The sequence below is a fragment of the Bubalus bubalis genome, chromosome 20 (genome assembly GCF_019923935.1).
Source record: "Bubalus bubalis isolate 160015118507 breed Murrah chromosome 20, NDDB_SH_1, whole genome shotgun sequence".
Taxonomy (NCBI): Eukaryota; Metazoa; Chordata; class Mammalia; order Artiodactyla; family Bovidae; genus Bubalus; species Bubalus bubalis.
In genome coordinates, this window is record NC_059176.1 from 39,891,455 (window position 1) to 39,914,053 (window position 22,599).

General features: G+C 57.4%; 2 protein-coding genes across 3 annotated transcripts in view; one reads left to right on the forward strand and one right to left on the reverse strand.

Annotated features, from left to right (window-relative positions):
* The window catches only part of TBC1D2B (TBC1 domain family member 2B), a 92,632-nt gene extending 80,638 nt beyond the window's left edge, over positions 1-11,994 (forward strand). The window contains exons 11-14 of one of the 2 annotated variants that reach the window (XM_045163783.1): positions 3,062-3,247; positions 4,897-5,018; positions 8,793-8,953; positions 11,919-11,994. In XM_045163783.1, the coding sequence (XP_045019718.1) occupies positions 3,062-3,247; positions 4,897-5,018; positions 8,793-8,953; positions 11,919-11,983 (534 nt within the window). In that variant the 3' untranslated portion in view covers positions 11,984-11,994. Of the gene's footprint in view, positions 1-3,061; positions 3,248-4,896; positions 5,019-8,792 lie in introns of both variants that reach the window. The other variant, XM_025271172.3, reaches the window with a different exon arrangement.
* A 1,573-nt stretch (positions 11,995-13,567) lies between these two features.
* The window catches only part of ADAMTS7 (ADAM metallopeptidase with thrombospondin type 1 motif 7), a 63,990-nt gene continuing 54,958 nt past the window's right edge, over positions 13,568-22,599 (reverse strand). The window contains exons 17-24 of the mRNA XM_006073283.4: positions 22,037-22,163; positions 21,396-21,609; positions 19,710-21,107; positions 18,310-18,462; positions 17,681-17,854; positions 17,449-17,595; positions 16,273-16,435; positions 13,568-13,956 (exon numbers count right to left, since the gene is read on the reverse strand). Coding sequence (XP_006073345.3) covers positions 13,805-13,956; positions 16,273-16,435; positions 17,449-17,595; positions 17,681-17,854; positions 18,310-18,462; positions 19,710-21,107; positions 21,396-21,609; positions 22,037-22,163 — 2,528 coding nt within the window. The 3' untranslated portion in view covers positions 13,568-13,804. The remainder of the gene's footprint in view (positions 13,957-16,272; positions 16,436-17,448; positions 17,596-17,680; positions 17,855-18,309; positions 18,463-19,709; positions 21,108-21,395; positions 21,610-22,036; positions 22,164-22,599) is intronic.

Here is a 22,599-nt window from a genome sequence, read left to right on the forward strand (position 1 = left end):
CACTTGGCCCAATGGTCAGCTGTCGTCTCCCTTGGCTGTTTACAGCCTCTTAAAGGCATTGTGCACGCATGCGAATGGCACTATTGGTAAAGAGCCCACCTGCCAACGCAGGAGACGTAAGAGATGCAGGTTTGATCCCTGGGTCAGGAAGCTCCCCTGGAGGGGGCACTGCAGCCCACTCCCATATTCTTGCTTGGAGAATCCCAAGGACAGAGGAGCCTGGTGGGCTACAGTCCATGGTGTCACAGAGTCAGACATGACTGAGCGACTTAGTCGCATGCAAAGTGCAAAGTTGCATGCATGCAAAGGCGGCACCTGCTCCTGTTGTTTCTCGTCCCCGGCAGTGGCCAGTGCCAAGGTTGAAGTGCGTGCAGATGGGTAGTTGTTGTTTATATGCTGAGGGATGGAATAGTACCAGCAGAAATACCATCACTAGTGAGTGATGCTGACCTTCCTGTGGGAGGGTCTGGGCTTCCAGGGAAACTGACAAAAGAGGATGGATGCCCAGGTATGGCTTGTCATGGCTGTTGCGCACGCACCCTTAAGATGTTTTGACAACTTGCCTTTCAGTAACTGGTCCACCTCTCAGAATCTTACAGCAGCGGGGAATAGATGTAGGTGAGAAGGTGAGAGGGCGATACTTTTTGCATACCATGAGATGGTTTTAAAACTACTTATGTGCTTTTGTTTAAGTCTTCTAAGAAAAATTAATTATAATTCATTTCAGCTAATTCAGGTCTTTGAAATTTTGTCTCTTCTAGCCAGAAAGCAAACTGGACAAAAATGTATGTTTCCAACCATGATTCCTGCATTTTATCCTTTGTATACCCTAAGGTGACTTTACAATGCTTTAGAATCATTTCTGTAGAAAATAATGGGAATAAGTTACTTTGCCTTTCAAATTTTTACATTTCAACCAGTGATACTTGAACCTGTGTAACATTCTTTAAAAAAAAAAAATTATTATTATTTTTTTTACTATAATGACTTCTGTATTTAAAAAGAAAAAAAAAAAGCCTTCCGTAAGGATAAACAATTGAGTTTTTCAAAGTTTTAGATTCTCCTTAAAAAAGGATATTTTAAAATGTCATTTTAACATTGATCTAGATTGTTTCTAGTTGTTTTAGTATCTCAGTCATCCCAAGAATTCACACACCTTCTACCTTGACTGATAACGCGGGTGAAAGTTTGGCGGGTTTTCCGGGATCCATTCCTAGGAGCAGGCTTGCTGCAGGGTGTCTTCCTGTCTCCTGGGCGTTGCTGGATTGCTCTCCCAGGGGGTTGCACCAGTTCACACTCCCATCTCAGTCTGCCGTTCAGGGCACGCTAATGAGGCCTACATTTCCTGCGCAGCTGCCCTGTTCCTGGACAGCCTGGTTGTGGCCCGCTGTGCGCGGTTGCTTGCTCTCTTGTGCGGGTCTCTTTCTTCTTTGATGCTTCACTGCTCGCCGGTGGAGCGGTGACCTCACTGCACCCAGGCGGAGGAGCCTCGGCCCGGATCCCTGGTGAGCTGCAGTTGTCCTGCTCAAGATGCCCCCGGCACCAGTATGTCTCAGTCTCCCCAGCCCTCATTCCTGTGATCGGCCTCAGGGGACCACACTCTGCCCTCTCCATGCCCCTCTGGAGGCCTGTGTATTCCGAGCGCCCCTCCTCACCTCTGACTGCAGAGGGTCTGCACGGTTTACAGACGTTACCTCCATGTAGTTCCGATCTAGGTGCTCCTCCCCTCCTACCACCTCTCCTTGGCTCAGATTTTCATCCCCTCTGCTCTGGGTGTGGGGGGCCTCCATGGGCCTCCCCTTTAGCTCAGCCTCTGTTCCAGGTGGAGAGACAGACCTAAAGCACAAATCCAGCCCCATCACTCTCCTGCCCAAAGCCTCTTGATGCTTCTCCTTCATTGCCTGTTGCATTTTTCAAACATGAGTAGAGAAATCAGTATAGGGGGTTGGCAGTAGCGTTTTTCATCACATTAAGTTGAATAGACTAGAATTGAGGCATCAAAGTGTGTCCTACTGTGTGAAGTTAAGTAATGCTTGTGAAAGATTTGTTTCTGTTCGATGCAGACTGGGTGATGTTGACGTATGTTTTCTCGTGGGTCACAGACAAAGGCTGGAAAAGCCCCTGGCCTGTAGATGAAGTCTGACCCTCAGGGGCGTGGTGCCTCTGCCAGGCCGGGCTGCCTCCCTTACACCCCTTCTGCCCACAGTCCTGTGCTCCCCACTGTAGGGCTGGTCTCCCCCAGACTTGGACCCGTCTGGGGCTCCGTAATGCTCTGCAAACACATCTTTACCAAGCCCTGCCATGGCTGGCATAACAGTCCATACGCCTCCTTCCTCACTCATCTTTTAGCTCCTAGAGGTCAGGGCTGAACCCGATTCAAGCCTCTGCCCAGCACTGGCCCCTGCTTGACACAGAGCATGGAGAGATAACAGCCACCTATGTTGATAGGTATTTACCTGAGTCTCTTATAGTCTTCACAGAAGCCCTGGGAGAAAGAGACTGTTGCTGCTTTCCAGACAAGGAACAACTCTCCAGAATACATTGTGCCCAAGGCCACTCTGGAGTCAATGGTAGAGCTGAGAGCCAAGCTCAGGTGCTGCTGACTCAAGTCCTGGCTCCCTCACTGCCCCACCCAGCTAGTAAATACTTGGTGAATGGCTGTGGTGATGCCACACTTCCTCTTGGGCCAGGGACTCAGGTTTGTGGCCTGTGTAGCTGCACCCTCTGTACTTCCATACAGATGAGCAAGGCTGAGTGCTCCACCAGCTCTGCAGCAGCTGTTTTCCTGGGGCATTTGGAGTGTATGAGTGGCTTCAGGCCATAGCACCCAGCACCCTGCCCTGTGGAGAGGATGACAGTCAGCGGGTACTCGGTGAGCACCTGCCGTGAGGTCAGCTGCTTCTGGGGCACAGAGCCCTCCGCTCTGGGGTGAGCCTTCCACGCATTTGGAATGGCTACGCCGCTGTGCATTGTGATGGGCCTGCAGCTCCCCGGGGCCCTGGATGACTCACTCTGTGCTATGGCAGCCCCTATACACTTCTCCCCTTTGCTCCCTCTCCAGGTGGACCAGCGGGTGTTCAGAGACCTCATGAGCGAGAAGCTGCCTCGACTGCATGCCCACTTTGACCAGTACAAAGTCGACTACACCCTCATCACGTTCAACTGGTTCCTGGTGGTGTTTGTGGATAGCGTCGTCAGCGACATCCTCTTTAAAATATGGGACTCTTTCCTTTATGAGGGACCAAAGGTGGGTCTGCTCACTGGATGATTCCATGGGCAGTGGCAGAGGCAGCAGAGTGGTTGGCTTAGCTGGGCCGTGCGACGGTTACCAAGGGGCAGAGTGATCCAGCACTGCGGGCCACCGGAGGGGTCGCAGGAGACTGCAGTCAGTTGCTTGTTCATCAGAAACGACTCTGTGCCCAGGGGCTTCGATGGTTTGCAATCTGAGCCTCAGCCTCTATCAAACAGCTGGCAGCATTATCCCATTGTATGGTTGAGGAGTTAGAGGCCCAGAGTGAGCAGATGATTGGGGCAGACTCAGGGGGCCAGCTTCAGAGCCCTACTGTTCACAGGCCTCCCACCCAGACTGTGTATGCTTTAAAAAAAATCAGTTTGTGAATAAGTAATACATGATAAACTCAAATCATATAACTCAGATTGTGCAGTAGAAAGGAGATTCCCAGTCTCCTAACTGTTCTTCTCAATGTACTGTATCTCTTTTTCAAGGTATTTGATATATATCTAAAATATGATTGTTCAATTTATTATTTATTGGAGATAGTTCCATATCAGGGTATATAGATCTGGCTCCTTTTTTTTTTTTTTTTCCAACTCTGCATAGTATCCCCTTCTCCAGATAAACCAGAAATTTACCAAATAGGCCCCTGATAATGGACATTCATCTTGTTTCCAGTCTCTTGCTGTTTCAAACTGTGCTCCAATAACTTCTTATAACTGTCTTTCTATAGGTACAAATGCATCCATAGGTTTAGTCCTAGAGGTGGATGTGCTGGGTCCAGGGTAAATCCAGAATCAAAAGACCCTGTAGTTTTCATTGAGAATGCCAAATTGCCTGCAGAAGGGCCTTACCAATTTCTGCTCCCACCAGCAAAGTTTGAGTGTGTATTATTAATCCCCTGCTGTGTCCAACATAATACATCATCACCTTTTAAATTCAGTCTGTCAGTATTAAGAGTTCTCAACCAGGGCTGCAACAGTGTTTCCCACTGGGACACAGGTAGGGATGCTAAGAGAAGGATCACCTATTTAAACTCCATAAGTGTTGTTTTCTGAACAAGAGAAAATTCACATTGTTGCAGACCAGCCAACACCCTTAGATGTGGGTGAAGTAATTTGTTCCAGAGCTGCTAGAACTTGCAGAAGCACCCGGAGTCCATTTCCTCTGGCCTGAACACAGTGACCCAGAGACAAATCAGAAAAAAAATTTTTTTTTTCATTTTCTTCCCCATATTCAGAAATCAGTAATTCAGACCCTAATTTTAGTAGGTGAGATAAAAACTACCTCTGGAGGCAGAGCTTTTGAAGAAGTTTCAAAATCTTTTGAAGTTTCAGAATCAGAGGACCCTGGTTTTGATTAATTTAACATGTATTTCTAGTCCTGTATAGCTTATGCACTAGAACTGTGAGCTGAATATGGAGCCCACAAAGATTCTACTCCTTAAGGACATTTTTGATTTGGGCTGAAGTGTTGCTGAACGCTACCAGAGAGTTGAGAACGTTTTTCTATTGAGAATGGCAGGCACCTGAGGTCGTGCCTGAATGCCCCATGGCCCCCTTGCAGGTCGTGCTCCCAGGGCTCCGGCAGGTCTCCCATCCCTGGAGTTAGTGCCTGGAGCTTGGTGCTTCTCTCCTCATGGATTCCCTGTCCTTCTGCAGGTTATCTTCCGCTTTGCCCTGGCACTTTTTAAATACAAGGAAGAGGAGATCCTGAAACTTCAGGATTCAATGTCCATATTCAAGTACCTCCGTTACTTCACACGCACTATCCTGGATGCTAGGTGAGTCCTTGGGGGACCCCCAAATGTCCAGGAGAGCAGAGCCCTTGAGCTTTTATCCTTGACCCAATAAACATAAATCCTAGCAACCAAAGTACATCCTTCCTTGTCTCAGGAGCACTTACTGAGTATCTGCCACATAGCAAGCCCTCTGCCAGGCACAGAGGGTGGTGGGTGAGGAGCAGGTCCTGTCCTCGAAGAGCTCGTGAGGCTGTTCCAGCAGGGTTTGCTCAGAGCTGTGGTGAAGGGAGCCCGGGTAAACTGGGCTTGGTCAGGGCAGGGCCTGGGCCCACTGGGCAGAGGGCACCCAGGAGCCATGTGCAGGGCGTGACAGCACAGCATGTTTAGGGAGCTGCCCAGAGGCTCGGCCAGGGTGGGGCTGGCACGGCAGGATTGAGGCCAGGCCTGAACAGAGCAGGGTTGTTAAGGCTTTTGTAGACTCTCCCCAGGAGGCTGCTTCATCCTGAGTGTTGGGAAGTCCCTGCTGGTTGGACATGAGCCAGGCATATCTGGCTGGAGCAGGACTGGCTGCAGGAGGCCCAGGCTCCAGGTGAGAGAGGTGGTAGCCTGGAGTGAGGTGCCCCCAGAGGCAGATCGGAGTGGGCAGGTTGAAAGGGTGGAGAGGGAATTTGGACTTGGAAGGGCCCTGGCTTTCTGGCCTGGGCAGCGGGTGGTCAGGCATCCCCGTCGCTCCACAAACACAGGGGGACTGTCCGGGCCACCCTCGTTGTCCTTGTGTCCCCTGAACCACGGTTCGCAGCTGCTCTGGCCCTGGCGGCCCAGGCGTGTTCACCAGAGGGTTTCTGTGGAGCTGCTGTTGGTTAGGCAAGTGGGGTGCACATCCTTGTGAACCACTGCTGCTGCTAAGTCACTCAGTCGTGTCCAACTCTGTGTGACCCCGTAAACGGCAGCCCACCAGGCTCCCCCGTCCCTGGGATTCTCCAGGCAAGAACGCTGGAGTGGGTTGCCATCTCCTTCTCCAATGCATGAAAGTGAAAAGTGAAAGTGAAGTCGCTCAGTCATGTCCGACTTTTCGAGACCCCATGGACTGCAGCCTACCAGGCTCCTCTGTCCATGGGATTTTCCAGGCAAGAGTACTGGAGTGGGGTGCCATTGCCTTCTCCGTGTGAACCACTGAGTCCCCGTTAATGTTCACTGCACTGAGGTGCTGGGAGCCATCTTTCCTGTATGGGAGTGGATCCCTGTAGCAGACTTGTGGCCTCATGAAAACCACAGGAGTCCTTTCACTGACAAACATTTGGAGTGTATTAATGTTCTTCAAATTGTTGACTGCCACCCATAAGAAGAACATTTTATCTCACAACCTGGGACACACATACTGGAGAGTCTGTAACTGGAACAAGAGAATTTGTTTGTTGAAATAGTTCAGTGCTTGGTACAGACCTGTGCTGTACCCTCTGATATTTTTTAATTACTCTGTGTATCACATATTTAAAATGCTCGTCATGACTCACTAAACTGACGCTTTGATCCACTGATGGGTGACCACCTCCTTGACAAACACCAGTTGCCCCTCCTAATGCTCACAAGAAGAGAAGGCGGCTTCTCTTCTTGGCCAATGTCATGAGAAGTGGTTGGGCAGCATCAGCCAGGAGGAGCTGCAGGGCACCAGTGCTGAGGGGTCCTGGGACAGCGGGTGTGTGGAGCCAGAGAGAGGGGCCTGAGGACCATTCTCCCCTGTGGTTCTCTTGAGTGAGGCAAGGGGACCAGGGAGGTGGATGTTGGGAGAAGATACTGGCTGGGGCCATACCTGGCATCCTTACACGTCACCACTGCTGTTAGGATCTTTTGCTTGGGAAGTGGGTTTTCAGATTTTATTCAGCCTTGTTGCTGTATCAACAGTGGGATATCCAAGGGGTGAACCTTGGGAGTATTCGTTAATCCCACATCCGGTCAAGACAACAAGAATGGTGTGAAGTGAACTTCACTCCGACAGCTAATGCATGTGGAGGGCATCCTACTCCAGCCCGGGACAACTTTGTGCAGGTTGTGGGTGATGCCCTGCTGGGTGGCAGAGACACAGGCGGAACTGGGACATGGTCTGTCGTGCATGCTCCTGCAGCGCCACCTGGTGAGTGCCTGCTGGAAGTCAAGGTCCCCTGGACCCAGAGTTCTTGACTGCAGCAGGGTCACCCCGGGGGTGTTGTTAGGACTGCAGATGCCTGCAGTGGAGCCCCACCTCTGTAGTCGGGCCCCAGTGCTTAATAAGCTCCCCAGATTAGCAGTCCCAAGGAGCAGCAACTGTGCAGTACACGGGTTCTGCAGAGGAGGAGGCAGGGAATTCCCAGTCAGATGTGGTCAGGGGAGGTGGGTAAAACAGGATTAGACCAGTCTCTGAGTCAGGACTCTTGGGGACCTCTCACATGCAAAGTATCGTCTTCTGAACTTAGCTGACACAGGGCACTTCTCATCTCTCAATTGGACCTTCCAGGCCCGAGGCAGAGTGGGGTGTGGTTTCCATGCTGCCTCAGGCTGCGTTAATGGACAGCAGTGACTGGTGGAGGCAGCGGACAGTATCAGTCTAATTTGGTTTTTCTGTAGCAAGGAAGGGCCTGGACACCTTGATTCCAGGTGTATGGAACCCGTGACTAACAGCTGTCAGAGGACAGGGGCTGGCCCTGCAGATCTGGATCCCCATTCCCGGCCAGCATCTGGTTTCACCGAGACCCTCACTGAGCTGTGGCTATGCTCCTGCTCACTGGCTCTAGAACACACTCTGGGAGCTCAGCTCTGAGAGCCAGACTTTCTGACCCTTTACCTTCTGGCAGGAGCATCGTCTGGCTTGGTGTGAGGCATGTCTAAGAAGTGGGTGTTTAAAAATATAAGAGGGAGGGATGCTAAGGGCGTGTCTTCTTACCTGTGTACCCCTTACAGTAAAACGGCCCACGTGACTGAGGAGCAGCAGGAGTGGATGGGGAGGAAGCTGGGGGAAGTCCAGTGACATTTCTGTTTCATCACAGCCTCTCTTGGGGTCTGTAAGAGTGTCAGGCCTTTGGTCCCTGCTGCTGGGGCCTGCAGGAGCAGGGCAGGGGCTGAGGGGTGGAGGAACCGGCTTCTGTGACAGTTGCAGAGGCGTGGCATGGTTAGCGCCAGAAGTCCATAGCCAGGCCTTGGGCACTTTCTAGTTCCGTTTTTACTAAACTGCTGGCCAATGGTAAGGGGCAAAACCCATGATTTTTAAATGTTTACTGTGGTGGGTGCCTAGACCTGGGGATAGTACGAAACCTATGAACTGCCCGCTTCTCCGTATGCTGCATCTCAATACCTGTCACACCACTGACTGGGCCTGACAGTTGTCCCCAGGTTTGCTGGGGCATCTGTGCGTCGGTTCACCCCGTCAGTTGATCCAGCAGCAGCGCCTTCCTGAGGGCGCCCCACACCAGGCCTCATGCCGGTTCTGAGGACGCAGAGGCCCACCACCACTGAGCAGGTCCTGGTGCCCCAGGCGGCAACTCGAGTAAACCCATGTGGGAGGTGGCAGTGCCGTTACTCAGTGTACGGATGAGGGATTGGGGCCCGAACGTGGGGAGCTGCCCACGGTCCATGTCACGCCGGGAGCGTGTGGTGGAGCTGGATCCAGGCCGTCATCCGGGGCGCACCCTGCGCCTCTGTGTGGGCACCGGCCTCTGAGTGACATACCCACGTCAGGCCCTCTGCAGGGCGTCTGGGGTCCGCCTCCCCACGCCCCCAGGCCCCCAGGCCAGGCTGAGCTCTCTCCTGACCCCCTGATGCTCTGTCTCTGCCGTGTTCCACCAGGAAGCTCATCGGGATCTCTTTTGGGGACCTGAACCCATTCCCCCTGCGGCAGATCCGGAACCGGCGGGCCTACCACTTGGAGAAGGTCCGGCTGGAGCTGACGGAGCTGGAGGCCATCCGGGAGGACTTCCTGCGCGAACGAGACACCAGCCCGGACAAGGGCGAGCTGGTCAGTGACGAGGAAGAGGACACCTGAGTGCTGCCCTGTGCCCCCACCCAGGACGCTGCTCTCCTTGCAACCAAAGTGTGCCAAAGGGTGAACTGCAGAGACGCCTGCACTCGTTCCACATCCAGAATGTAACATCCGGGGTCTCTGGAAGTCTGCTGGGCAGACGTCCAAAGCCACACTGCACTTTCTCGTTTCCACTCGGGTCTCCTCTGTTTACAGCCGTCTGCATGCCATGGCAGATGGCTACTCCTGTCCCGTCATGCTTTCCGCCTGATCGGTACCTCACCAGGCTTAGAGCTGGCTAGTTTCAAGAGCCTGTTTACAGTATCTGTCAGCCGTGTTGATGTCTCTGCCCTTAGGAAACCTTCCATGTGCCGTCTGCCCTGTGGTAGCTCCTGTACGTAGTGGGTGGTTGTAGGCACTGTTTTGAAGGGTAGCCGTGGAGGACGCCCACCACGCCTGCACACTCCTGGGCCAGGGTCTGACTGCTTTGGGTGACATAAGGCTCATGTGAAAGAAGGGATTTTCTTAGGAAAGCAAGTACATCCCTTGTTCAGAAATGGCCTGTGGAAAGCCCACAGATCTCATGCTGATGGCTTCAAGGTGCTGGCCATGTCCCACTTCTGGACTAGCTTCTGCCCTTTAACGCACAGCCTTTCAGACAGTAACTCCCAACCTGCTGGTGGAAGGCCTGGCTCTCCAGACACCCCATGCTCGGTCCTCTGCCTACACCGCTCCAGATGGGTCTGTGCAGAACCTTTCTTTCCATCTGAGAGTTGACCCTGGGCTCATTCTACACGTGTGGATGGGGTTCCAAGGAAACCGCGGATCATGGTCCTACAGAGCAGGCCCGCCCCTGGGCTGGCCTTGGTGGAGGGGATGCAGGGAGCTGTTCCGGGGGTGCTTTCAGGGTGGCGGTGCAGCTGCAGAGTGATTGCTGTCGGGCAGCTGGAAGCCGTGGCTTCCTTGGGAACAGCCAGTGTGCTGGGCTGGGGTGGTGGGAGGCCCGCTGCCAGGGCCTGGGGCGCCTTCGCTTGAGGTCAGAGTTTTGGTGAGCCCTCCTGGGGCGTCCCCTCCCCACTGCCATGTTGAGACACCCTGTACTCAGCAGCCGTCCTCCCCTGTGGGGTCATCACCGACCACCGTCCCCAGGGTGTCAGGCTGCCCAGGCAGTTCTGGGACTTAGAACATGACCTTTCTGAAGGCCCGGAAAGAGGCTCTGTGCAAGGAAGATTATTTTTGCATAATCATTCTGTGGACCATCCCTGATGTATTGATGTGAGACTGTTTTCCTGGACAGTATTAGTCAAATAGGAAAGAAAAAGTTTTTAGTGGATTTTTTTCTTTTTTTACACTACCTGGAAAAAATTGGAAATAATCCTTGGTGGATATTAAACACACTCAGATTATTGAAGCACTGTAACTTGAAGAAGTGCTTTTTTTCATAAGCATAGTTTTTCTTTTCTTACTGTCACCCTTCTAGCAGTCTCATAGCCAGGACAGCATTTCAGCATATTAGACCAAGTTCCATTTTCTATCTTTGGTTAAGCTGGTGGGTTTGATTTTTCACTGTGTCTGGGGAGCTGGCCTCTATATGTGGGTATAAAAATGTATTTTATCATTGTTTTGGTCATCAGGAGCAGTTGTTTGAGGCCAGACAGCTCCAAGAAGTTGTCTTGTGAGTGGGTTCACTCTGAGGCGAGGCTGCAGCCTCACCGCTCTGCACAGACCCCCACAGGACCAACCACTGGGGCTGGCAGAGGCCGCCTCCTGCCTCTGCCGCCAGCCTAGGGGATGGCAGCAGGAGTGGGGCTGGACAGCGCCAACTTCCTTGAGATTTTAGTTTCCCCTAAGTTGATTTCCCCTGGAACTGTCACATCCTGGGGACTAAAATGCTGCCTTTAGCAATAGGCTTGTTTTGTCCTTCCTGCCTTGAAAAGACTTATCTTCCAAGCACCTGGATTGGGCCCGGGCACCTGCCGTGTGTGGCTGAAGCCCCTGGTGCCGCCGTTCCCCGAGCGGTCAGTGGTGTGTTAGTATTTCCAGGCTGCCACTGTCAGTGGCCAGGCAATGGGTATGGGAGAACAGAGCGAGGTCGTGGAGGGAATGGGCCGGGAACACTTGCGTGGAAGCTCTCCTTTCTGGAATAAAGCACTGGGTGTCCAGAGGTGGGAGAGGGACGGCTTGACCTGATTCCAGACTGGGGACAGGTTGTGGCCAACTCCTTCTCCACAACTGTAGGGGCTGTTCCCACTACTTCGAGCCAGTGCTTCCCTTCTCCTTGTGCCGAGGAAAGAGTAGCTCCGTACCCTCCCCTTCTGACAGGCGCTGCCTCCATCCCAGCCTGGGGCGGGGCAGCCTTCAGCCAGCTTCCCAGACGCGCACACCAGGCCAGGGGAGCCGCCCTTATCACACCAGGTGGGAACTGCCAGCTTTCATGTTGGTGAGTTCTTTGTTTTTTTATGGGTTGAACATTTGTTTATATTTTTGTATATTTTCACTACAGTTTATATTTTTATAGGCTATTTTTATCAAGGTTTTCTAGATTATGTACATCTATTTTGTATAACATGTTCTCTCGTGTGTATGTAAACCTGAGCCTCCAGAACCACTGTTCACGTCTGTACCCTCTCTGAGCCCCCTATGTACACATGGGCCCACTTCTTACCCCAGGTAGCCTTGGGCTACCTGCAGTCATGCTGACAGCTGACCCACACCAGCCAAGACTGTTAATTGCTGGGAACGGCTCTGGCTTCTACATTATCTCGATATAGGAAGTACTCTAGGCAAATAGCCAGTCGGCTGTTGTTGTTTTAACTAAATGTTTGTATTACTGCACAAATCCCTACTCCTCACTTTGCACGCCGTTGCCTTCCTGCCTATGTTCTGGGAGGCTGGATGCCAGCCGTGGAGGACTCGGGGTGTTGCCAAGTGACTCTTTTCCTTCCATGTCCCAGCAGCTTCTGTGCTTATCTTCCAGTTAAATTTTGGAATCGTCCTACTAAAAGGCAAAATAAACTAATTTGTATAACATTCTGACTTGAAATGCAGTTACATTCACTTGTGAAGGGACTCAGCCCCAAAGGCTTGAAAAGCGGGGCAGGGCTTAAGTGGGAGGTTGGGGGGGAGGTGGCTCTCGACCTTCCACTGTGTATTTCTGCATCCCTGCCTTTGGTTTGCTCTGAGCAGGTGGGACAGAATGCCTTCAGCCCTGGGAGGCCCTGAAGCCATGTCCAAGCTGCAGTTGAGGGCTGGGAGCACAGGGTGGGTCAGGGATCAGGAGCCAGAGTTCCCTGTGTCCGGAGCAGCCCCTAAACCACCGGGCGGCAGGCACCCCTCCTTCCACCAGCGGTGACGTGCCCTGCCTGAGTCATGGGTTGTTTGCCTCCTGCCTAGGCTGACAGCTCAGGCCCAGCTGCCACTGGGGACGCCACTCCCCTCACCCCCCATCATCGGAAAAACACACGAGAATGATTAAGACCAAATGTCTTGCCACAGTGTGACAGCATGGGGGAGCTCCAGTAGATTCCCAGACAGAGCAGGCGAGGAGCTGGGGAGTCTGCCTCCTCCCGAGACACGGATTCAGAGAGGCTTGGTGCTCCTGGGGTCACAGAGCACAACAGCAGTGCCCCAGCTGGGACTGGGACCAGCGCTGGCCCCTGCTCCCCGTCCCTTGTAAGGGCTTGCTCTTGCCGCAGTAGAAAGCCCTGGGAAGCCATTCTTCAGAGCAAGGGTCCCTGGAGCCATAGAACAGAATGTGAGTGGAGAAGGGGACAAGCCCCTTCCAGGAGCAGCACTCATGAGCAGACTGTAAAATGGTCAAGTCCAAGGTTCATGGTCAGAGGTGAGGGCTGGAGCCTGTTCAGGTCACTTCCTGGCCTTCTCCAGCCTCTGCACCCCTCACCAGGGCCCAGGACACACTTCAAAATACCTCGTGCCCATCTGCTCCCTGGTGTATTCACCACAGTCTGACTCTGTGGAACGAGGTGTGGCAGGCAGGGAGGGGCTGGTGTGGCAGGTGCTGGGTGGCAGGACCACGTGTCAACAGAGCAAGAGCCCAGTACCTGGTACTGGCAGTGAGGAAGGAGCCAGCCCAGCCCTGTCCCTGAGCATGGAGAAGATGAAAGAAAGGGCCATCAAGGGTGGGTCTGATCTGCCTGCTCCTGCCCCCAACCCTGGTACAGATGGACTTGACAGGTGAAGCCGGAGGGGCCAGGGATGTGTCCATGGGGTTCATTCCAGGGGTAGACCCTGCTGGTGACAAGATGGGCCTTGCTTCTTAAGGGGGTGTGGCTCAATCCCTGTGAAATGCAGGGGTCTGGAAAGGGTGGGGTGGGGGGCCTGAGCAGGGGGCATGAAGTAAGGGGTGGGACCAGCACCCCCTGGGCCTCTGCCAGGCTGTACCTGGTGTCCAAAAAACCTTCCCACCACCTGTTACCAGCACACACCTCCTCTAGAAGCCTGCCTCTGCTTTGACTTCCTTGAGCCTTCCTGTCCCCACGGGCCCCTCTCTCCCTGCAGACCTCCTAGAAGAGCAGACTGAAAAGATGCTCTCTAACCGTGGCAAGGGGGTGTTCCTCCAAGCCAAGAGGAAGCCAAGCTGCACTTGGAAACAGTAGATGCCTGTTTATTACGACAATAATAATAATAAATGTTATGCAAACTGTTAGAATAAAAAAATACCATTTCTGAGAGGGAGGGGTCCCCAGCCTGCCAGTGGTGGGATCCCCGGTTAGCACCATTAGGGCGTGAGGGGCGGGGCTCCGCCACAGCCCATGCTGGGCGCTGAGGTCCGTGCGTCAGTCTGTCTGTGCGTCCTGGCCGCTGGGGGCCGGGGCGCGGGTCAGCGGCGGGCGACCCTCTGGTGGCCGCGGGAGGGGACACCGGGCGGGGGACAGGAGCGGCAGCACTGGGCGCGGACGGTGGGCAGCTGGCAGCGGCCCAGCAGGCGCAGCGTCTCACAGAAACCGAAGGACAGGCGATCGCGCTCACAGCCTAGGGGCACAGGGGGCGTGTCAGGACCTGCAGGCTGGGCACCCCGGACGCCCCCCTGCCTGTGCCAGTGGGGAGGAGCTTCCCTGAGATTTTACCTGGGCCATCTCCCTGTCCCCAGAGACCTTAAGGAGACCTGCAGCCACCCCCAGAGCATCAGCCTGCTGTTTCTGGAAGGGCTCCCCTCCGCCTGAGGAGTGGATCTCCAGCTGCTCCCTGTCCCTCCTGCCCTTGGCCTGGACCCACCACCCTAGGACTGGGGAACTGGGCTTGCTGGGCTCAGGTATCCAGAGGAAGACCCTGAGACCCCAGCCCTGACTCCTCAGGAGCTCATGGGAAGCCAAGGAGCCTGCCACCCTTTCCGTCTCTGTGGACCCTGCGTGACCCCAAGGGCCTGGCACATAACTGAAGTCCCAGGGGCCTCCTGCCAGCCTATAGTGGCCTCTGCCCCCTACCCCTACCCTCTATCCAAAGGCACCTGTCCTGCCAGACCTCCCTGCCCCCTGGGCTGTACCCAGCCTCAGCCTCCAGGTTGCACACCGGAAGAGTCCTGTCAGCCAGGCCAGTCACTGAGGCCTCAGGAGAGGAGGTGTGACCTGGGCCGTCAGCCCATCAGCAGAGCCCAGGCCTCCTGAGGAGGGACAGATGGAGGCCGCCTGCCCGAGGCTGAGGCTGAGGCTTGGCCGGCCCTCCTGCCCCATGCTTATCAGAGCTATTTTGGGAGGCGGCTTGCTTCCAGCCTCCTGGCCTCGCTCCCGCTGCCGGTGACAGCCTCCAGCTGCCGCCCGGCCCTGCTCACTTCAGCAGACATCCCGTGGGAGGAGAAGCAAGAAGGCAACTGGCAGCCCTGGCCCTGGGACATCCCCGGGGCCCAGCTGAGGGCACAAGGCGGCAGGCCGGATCCCCCACCCTGGCTCTGGGCAGCGCCTCTAACCTACACATCCGCCAACCTGCGTCCTGTTCCCACCGTTGAGACCTCAGGCAAGTTTCTGAACTTCTCGAGGGGCCCCAGTCCCCTCCTCTGCCAGTAACCCCCACCTCCACAGGCAAACGGATGTGGCCCTGCTCTGTCAGCTGCCTCACAGTGATGACCGCACACCCTGGAGTTTCCAGACTTTTCAGACGTCCTGCCGACAAGTCATCAAAACATCCTGGGGACTCCAGGGGCTCAGCATCCTGGTCACTTCTTTGCCCTCCCCCCTTAAACGGCTCACTTGGGTGCCAACAGCTACCTTAGGGCTGTGTGCAGGCCGTGAGGTGATGCTTGCTGGATGAATGTGGAGGGCAGGGCACTCGGGGCGGGTGGGATTTCTGCTGGGCCTCGAGGTAATGGGGCAGCAAGGCCTTCCCTGCCAGTGGCAGGGGCAGCAAGGCATGGCCCTGGCTAGGCTGGGCCTGCGCAAGGGCTGCCAAGGAGCCAGTTGCTGGTACAGAAGGCAGCATGGGGCAGGTACCCTGGAGGCCCTGGATGCCAGCTAAGGGCCAAGTCTGTCCTGGGGAGGGGGCTCTGTCCCCTGGGCAGGGGCCAGACAGTTGACGGCAGAGGAGCTGCTGGGTTCCCGACAGAGCAGTCCCAGGCACTCCTGCAGACCTCGTGGTGGGGGATGACAGTGTCCACGAGGGAGAGGAAGAAGCCAGCCTTCCCTGAGCACCTCCTGGGCTCTTCAACCCAAGACATCACTTGGGGGAGGGGGGTTATCTGCCCCTTCATGCATAAGACAGGGAAGGGAGCGCCAGGCCGCACAGCTGGTGAGAGGAGGCCAGGTGTGACCACAGGGCCACCGTTTCCTGTGCTCAGCACTGCAGGGGGTGGCTAGGCTGCAGGAAGGAAGTGTGTGTGCGCGCAAGTGTGTATATGTGTGTGTCTCTGGCTCAGGCTCTTTCTCCAGGAGGACCCAGCTGGCCAGGAAGCCACCAGCTGCTGGGAGCAGGACCCTAGGAGGGAGGTCCTTTCCCAGGGTCACACAGCTTGCTCTGGGCAGTCTTCCTCTGGCCAGAACTAGGGAGGGGGGTTCCCCCAGGCCTAGGCCCCACAGCCTCAGGGACATCCCTAGCCTCACTCCAGGAAGAGGGGGTAACTGAGACCCAGATGGAAAAGGAGCTCGCCTGGGGGCCAGGCTGCTGCTTCCACTCCTCCCTGAGCTAGACAGAGCTGCCTACAGGGCGGGAGGCCCCTTGCTCTGACCTCAGCACTGCCCCAGCCTCTGCGTGGCACCCCCCTCCGTCAGCCTGTGCTTTGGGGGGACAGCTCCATGAGTCCCATCTCCCCACCATCCACCCAGCCCCCAGCCCCAGCAGAGAGCCGCGTGGGGCACTCACGTGGCGGCTCGGTGAGCTCACAGTCCTGGGTGCCGCACGGCCGCGAGCTCTCAGGCCAGGCCTCGTGGCCGCACAGATCGCTGTCTTCCTCGGGCAGCCCGGTCTGGGTGTTGACACACTTGACCAGGCGCCGCTGAACACCGCCGCCACAGGGAGCTGAGCACTGCGGGCAGCGGGGGCGGGGGGTGAGCATCCCCTGGGCCAGCCCTGCAGGGGGGCATCCCAGGCCATCCCCAGGGCAGTGGCTGCCTTCGCCAGGAAGCCTGGCTCCTGGTTCCCAGCCCCAACCCTCTGGCCTCCTCAGAGGGTCCGGTCTGTCCCCAGAGGCCACCAGTGTTCACTTGCAGGAATGGGGCAGGGGGGTGGTGGTGGGGGAAGCTGTCGGCCCCTCACATGGGATGGGACATGCCCTGGGGCTGGGGGAACTGCATGGGTAGTGGAAGGGAGGGAGACAAAGCTTCTCAGGAAGGGCCCACCGTCCCCAGTCAGGCTCTGTTCCTGTCAGTCAGGGTCTGACATTTTTTAAAGGCCCTAGAATTAAATCTGTGCCAAGATTGTGCCAGGCCCTGTGCTAAGCGCCTCACCGTGTGACTTCATCTAATCCTTACAACCCCATTTTACAGATGAGACAACAGAGGCCCAGCAAGGTGAAGCAACCTTCCCAGGGTCCCTCGGCAGGTCCCCCAGTGGGACAAGGACTGAGATTCCCAAACCTGCGAGCTCCAAACAGGCCTGGCAGGAAGGGTCCTGCCCAGCTGAGGCCTCACTGGCCATTCCCGTACCCCCTCCACCCATCTGGCCTTTGTTTGGTCTCCTAAGCAGCCCCCGTGTCCGTCGCTCCTGTCCCAGGACTTTGCATTTGCTGCTGCCTGTGTGCTTCCCCTCGACAGCACAGACCCCGCTGGTCTCACTCTACGATCCCCTCCTCAGAAGGCCTTGCCTGACATCACAATGCACATCCGTTTGTTTTTGGTTTGTCTCCCTGGTGGGCTGTGACTTCCAGTGGGGCATGGACCTTGTCAGGCTACCACTGCCATCTGCAGAGGCCACAGGGACCCTGGCATGCAGGACGCACTCAACAACTCTTTACGTGAAAAAGGTCTGATGGACGCCTGCTGACACAGGGCCTCCTGTCCACAGGCCCTCTCCCCGCCCTGAACCCCCGCACTTGCTCACCTGGCCCCAGGGCCCCACCACCCACTGCGTGCAGGGGTGGGTGTTGCAGGACCGCGTGCTGTTGGGTCTCAGTGCCTCCTCGCAGAGACCTGGCTCCGGGCAGGTCACGAGACGCTGCTGCTCACCACCGCCGCAGGCCTCGGAGCACTGGGAGGGCAGGGGAAGGGTCTGTGGGCTGCCAGTATCGGAGGACACCCCCACTCATTCCCATCCCCAGATCTCTGAGCCTCACCTCCCTCCAGGAAGAGGTGTACCAGCTGAGGCAGGGTTGGGCCGCACAGGGCCGGCGGGCGGGCGGCTTGGTGGGCCCCGGTTGGCAGTGGAAAGGCCGCAGTGGCTGGAGGTCCCGTGTGTCCACACACTGCACGTCCCGTGTGGAGGAGCCCCCGCCGCAGCTGCGGGAGCACTGGAGGCCGAGGGTCCCGTGTGTGCACACACAGAACCCAGCGGGGGTGGGGGTGAGCATCGGACGCCCCTCCCACACTACCCCCACTGCCAGGGCAGGTCCCTTAAGAGTCCCAGGGAGAGGCCATGGCTGACCAGCCTTGGGCAGAGGGTGATGTGGCCAGGGGCTGCCCCAGGACGGGACAGATGGATAAAGAGAGGAACAGAGGAGAAAATGAAATCCCGAGGGTTATAGAAAGTACAGAGAAAAGGATACAGGCAGTAAGAGAAGGGGCCTGGGGCAGGCTGACCCCCACACAGATGGGGCATCCTGGAGACTAGAAATTAAAGTGCAAAGCTGTGCACACGGACCCTGGCCCACTGATCGGTGGTGGCTGTGGCTGATCCCAAACACAGGCCACGGGCCCTAGGGCTATGCCCCATGCCCTGAGACTGCCAGCCGCCTCCCTCACATACCTTACTCCAGTTGCCCATGTGCCAGGCAGCACAGGGCCGCAGGTGGCAGCGGCGGGCGGGCTGGGGTCGGCCAGCAGGGGCGCAGTCCTCCTCCCGGCCAGAGCTGCAGCGCACGAGTCTCCAGACAGCCCCCAGGCCGCAGGTGGTGGAGCACTGGGGGCAGGGGACCCAGTGGCCATGAGGGTGGGCGGATCCCCATGCCTGCCAGCTCCCCAGCCAGGCGAGAGGGACCAGACACTGCCTCAGTTTCCTCATCTGAAAAATGGGCTCCTCCACCCACCTCCCAAGGGGGCCAAGAAGATGAAAAGTCAGATCCCCTGGCAGCCAACTGTTCCTGCTCACACATGTGGGGTGGCCCAGCTGTCCTGCTAAGGCTCGCTGCTTCCTTAAGTCACTTGGAGAAGGAAGTCTGGGCGCTTCAGCCTCAGCCCATCCCTCCCATACCAAAACTAGGGATCTGAGCAGAAGCAGTTCACTTCCCCTCCAGTGATAATCTGGGGAGGGTGGAATGGGGCGGTACACACAGGCCAGCTTCTTCCCATGCAGCTGAGACCCTCACAGGCCCCTGACAAAGCAGGGGGAGCCACTGAGGGGAGAGCCAGGTGGCAAGGAACCAAGCTGCTCCTGGAGGGGCCAGGCTGAGCCTTGGCAAATTGTGGTGGGCCGCTCTGGGTCTGGAGAGTGTGGGAGGAAGCTTCCCCACCGACACAACTATTGGGGGTGAGCTCCTTGTCCCTGGGGGCATGCAAGCCAGAGTATGAGAGAGCTGCTCCCCCTGGCTGCCCCTCATTTGTGCCTGGCCCTGCCCTCCCAGCCGGAGAAGGCAATGGCACCCCACTCCAGTACTTTTGCCTAGAAAATCCCATGGATGGAGGAGCCTGGTAGTCTGCAGTCCATGGGGTCGCTCGAGTGGGACACGACTGAGCGACTTCACTTTCACTTTTCACTTTCATGCATTGGAGAAGGAAATGGCAACCCACTCCAGTGTCCTTGCCTGGAGAATCCCAGGGACGGGGGAGCCCGGTAGGCTGCAGTCCATGGGGTCGCACAGAGTCGGGCACAACTGAAGTGACTTAGCAGCAGCAGCAGCTGCCCTCCCAGCAGCCCCTGTGCTACTCAGGAATGAGCCTCTGGGGCCCCAGGCCCCCTCAGCCCACCGTATTGCTCAAAAGGGAAACTGAGGCCCCGTGGGGCAGACCGGCCCCAGAGGCACATGGAGGGTAGTGTGACTGAGACAGGGCAATGCTCCCCCCACCCACAGAAGCTCCACCCACCACAGGCTGTCAGTTTCTGAGTCCTCACTCCCCAGAAGGCAGGACAGACACGGCTCTGCCCACTTTTAGTGAGGACACCACCCCCCGACACACACACTGGCCTGCCCCGACCCCAGCAGCACTTGCCTGGCTCCAGTTCCCCACTTCCCAGCTGGCATTCCTGGCAGGCAGCAGGTCCACAGGGAACCTCTCCTCGACCGGGCTGGGGTCCAGAGGCCCAGGGGCTCTGCTGCTGTTGGCCGGACTATCCTGAGCTGGTGTGGACAGCAGCCCAGGGCTTGGGGGCATCTTGGAGCTGGGGGGCTCAGGCTGGCCCAAGGGGCCCAGGCTCTGGGGAGTCACCCAAGGCATGTGCCCCAGGCCAGTGGGGCCCACAAGAAGGAAGGTTCCTGGCATCGCCAAGGTCTGCAGGTCCTGCAGAGCCAGTCCTGGGGTTGAGAGGGTGGCAGTCCCCAGCTCCAGGGGGCTGTCCGTACCCTGAGTGTCTGGCAGGGTGGTGGTGGGAGGAGGAAGTGGAGGGGCGCCTCCCATGGTGGGCCACAGCTCATTGTCTAGAGGCCCCAGGCCACCCTCAAGAGCTGGCTCCCAGGCCACCGTCCCACTCGTCCACAGCTCTACTGTGCGGGGACTAGGGGAGGAGTGGGTAGTGCCAGCGGAGGACAGAGAGGGTGATGTGGGGCTGGGCCTTTGGGGCGGGAGAGGGGCTCCATGGCCTAAGGCTTCCTCATCATCAGAAACCTCATTGGTCCTCTCCCACCGGGGAGCGGGTGGCAGGCTCTGGCTGTCCTCCGCTCCCAGGAACTGGTTCTGGCTCCCAGGGGCAGCAGGCGTCTCCATGCTGATGGAAGTGGGGGGCCAAGGCAAGCTGGGGAGCCCAAGGTCTGGGGCACCAATGTGGGCATCTTCCTCAGGTAGGAAATTGACCAGGGAGTTCCCAGGGGTCTGCTCCAAGGGTGGGGGTGGGGATTGGCCAGCCTGGCTGGGCCAAGGGGCAGGGGACCCATCTCCCAGTGCCCCCTCATCCCGAGTCCCAGGAGGCTCTGTGGGAGGAACGGGGGTCCCCGTGGGGGGCTCAGCAGCAGTGCTCGGGGGTGGGGGTCTCCAATCCCCTGTGCCCACCGGATCTGAGTCAGGGTCTTCGAAGGGCCCATAGGACAGGTCCTCGTGGAAGTTAATGAAATTGTAGTCATAGTAGAAGTCGTCGACGAACACGGGCCCTGGCAGGCCCAGCTCATGGCCCTCCTCCTTGATGGCATTGCCCATGCCGGCTGGCTCGGGTGATGAGGGCAGCGGAGGGCGTGGGGCCAGGTGGCCGGGAATGAAGTCCACCTCATTGAAGAGCTCGGGGCTGAAGGAGCCGCTGCCTGAGCCTTCGGGGCCCAGTGTGTCCAGGGCCTGGGGGCAGGGTGGCAGGAGGCAGGCGGCCTCACGTGCTGGCTGCTGGGCCTCGTCGCAGGGGACCCCGGTGTCGTTGATACAGAGGATGCTCCGGCGCTGAGTGCCTGGCCCGCACGTCACCGAGCACTAAAGGGAAGGCTGGGTGAGGGACTCAGGCCAGGAGGAGCCAGGGCCTTGCAAGGTACCCGGCCAGCTGCTCAGTGTCAGCATATAGTGCCCTGGCCGCTGGAGACCGTGACTGAGACTTGCCAGGACATCCCAGCCTCTGAGGCTCTGGGGATGGGGCCAGACCTGGAATGTCCCAGTCCCCTTCCCACCATGGTGCCCAGCAGTAGGGGTTCCCTGAACACTGTCTCTGCCTCCCTGTAGCCCAAGACCAATGGCAGAGCTAACCCCACCCGTGTTGATGCTCACCTCAGACCAGTTCCCCACAGCCCAGGTGGCCGGACAGGGCACATCGCGGTTGCAGGGGGTTTCGGCAGGGGGCCGGGGCAGGTGCTCGCAGGCAGGCGGCTCCAGGGCGCGCTGCTCATCCAGCCCCACGCTGCGGATGCAGAGCACGGCTCGGCGGGAGAGCCCTCCAGGCCCACAGGAGCTGGAGCACAGCTGCCACTCACCTGCCCACCACCTGGGGGCGCACAAGGGCAGATGAGCATGGGGCTGCCTGGCATTCTCAGACACTCGGGACTCAGGGAGGGTCAGGCCTATGCCCAGGGGAGGAGTCCCCGGAGCTCCAAGCCTGAGATGGCACTCTGGTGCCCACAGCCCAGCAACAGGGCACAGTCCCCTTTGCTCCTGTCACCTTCACCCCTGGGAGACCTGGGCAAGCCCCAAGGCCTGTGTCCACATCCAGGGACCCAAGCATGAGTGACCAGGGATGTCCCTGGCTAGTGTTGGTTATTGAGGAGGAGCCCAGGCTGAGGTCAGGGGCAACCAGAGGCTGGGTCCAGCCTTGGGAAGTGGGGCCCAGAGCCCAGCTCCCTCTGCTCTTCCAGGGCCTCTGGTGAGTGTCCCTCAGAGTCAGGGACCTGGAGTCAGGCGCGCGGCACACTCACCGGGCAGGGCAGGGCTCCTCGCTGCACTTCCTCTGACGGTCATCTGGCCGGTCCAGGGGGTCACAGTGCCTCTCGTCTACAGGCCCCGCCTGCCGCTCCGTGCAGTGCACACTCTGCCTCTGCATGCCTGGGAGGCCATGGGGGCTCAGCCTGGGCCCGGCACCCATGGCGCCCCCTGCCCAAACCACCCTGCACCCAGAGACACAGCTGCACTCACGCTGCTCAGAACCCTTCCAGAACCGGGCCTCGCTGCCTCTGTCAGGATGAAGGCAGGCCCCCACCGCCCCCTGCTCACTGCCTTCCTGGCTTTCACCCCGACCCCTGCAGAGGCAGCAGAGTCTGCAGGGTTAGTGGAGGTGGGGCGGCGGTCTAGCCCTGCAGCTTCCTAACTGGGAAGCCTTGGGCAGCTCACTTGGCCTCTCTGAACCTCAGTGTCTTCATCTGTAAATGGGAGTAACGATAATACCTGCCTTGGTGAGACCACATCTAGCGCTAAATCCAACCACAGCCTACTGCAAGCCTGTGTCTACATCCCGCCCCCCAGCAGGGTCAGTGCTCAGAAA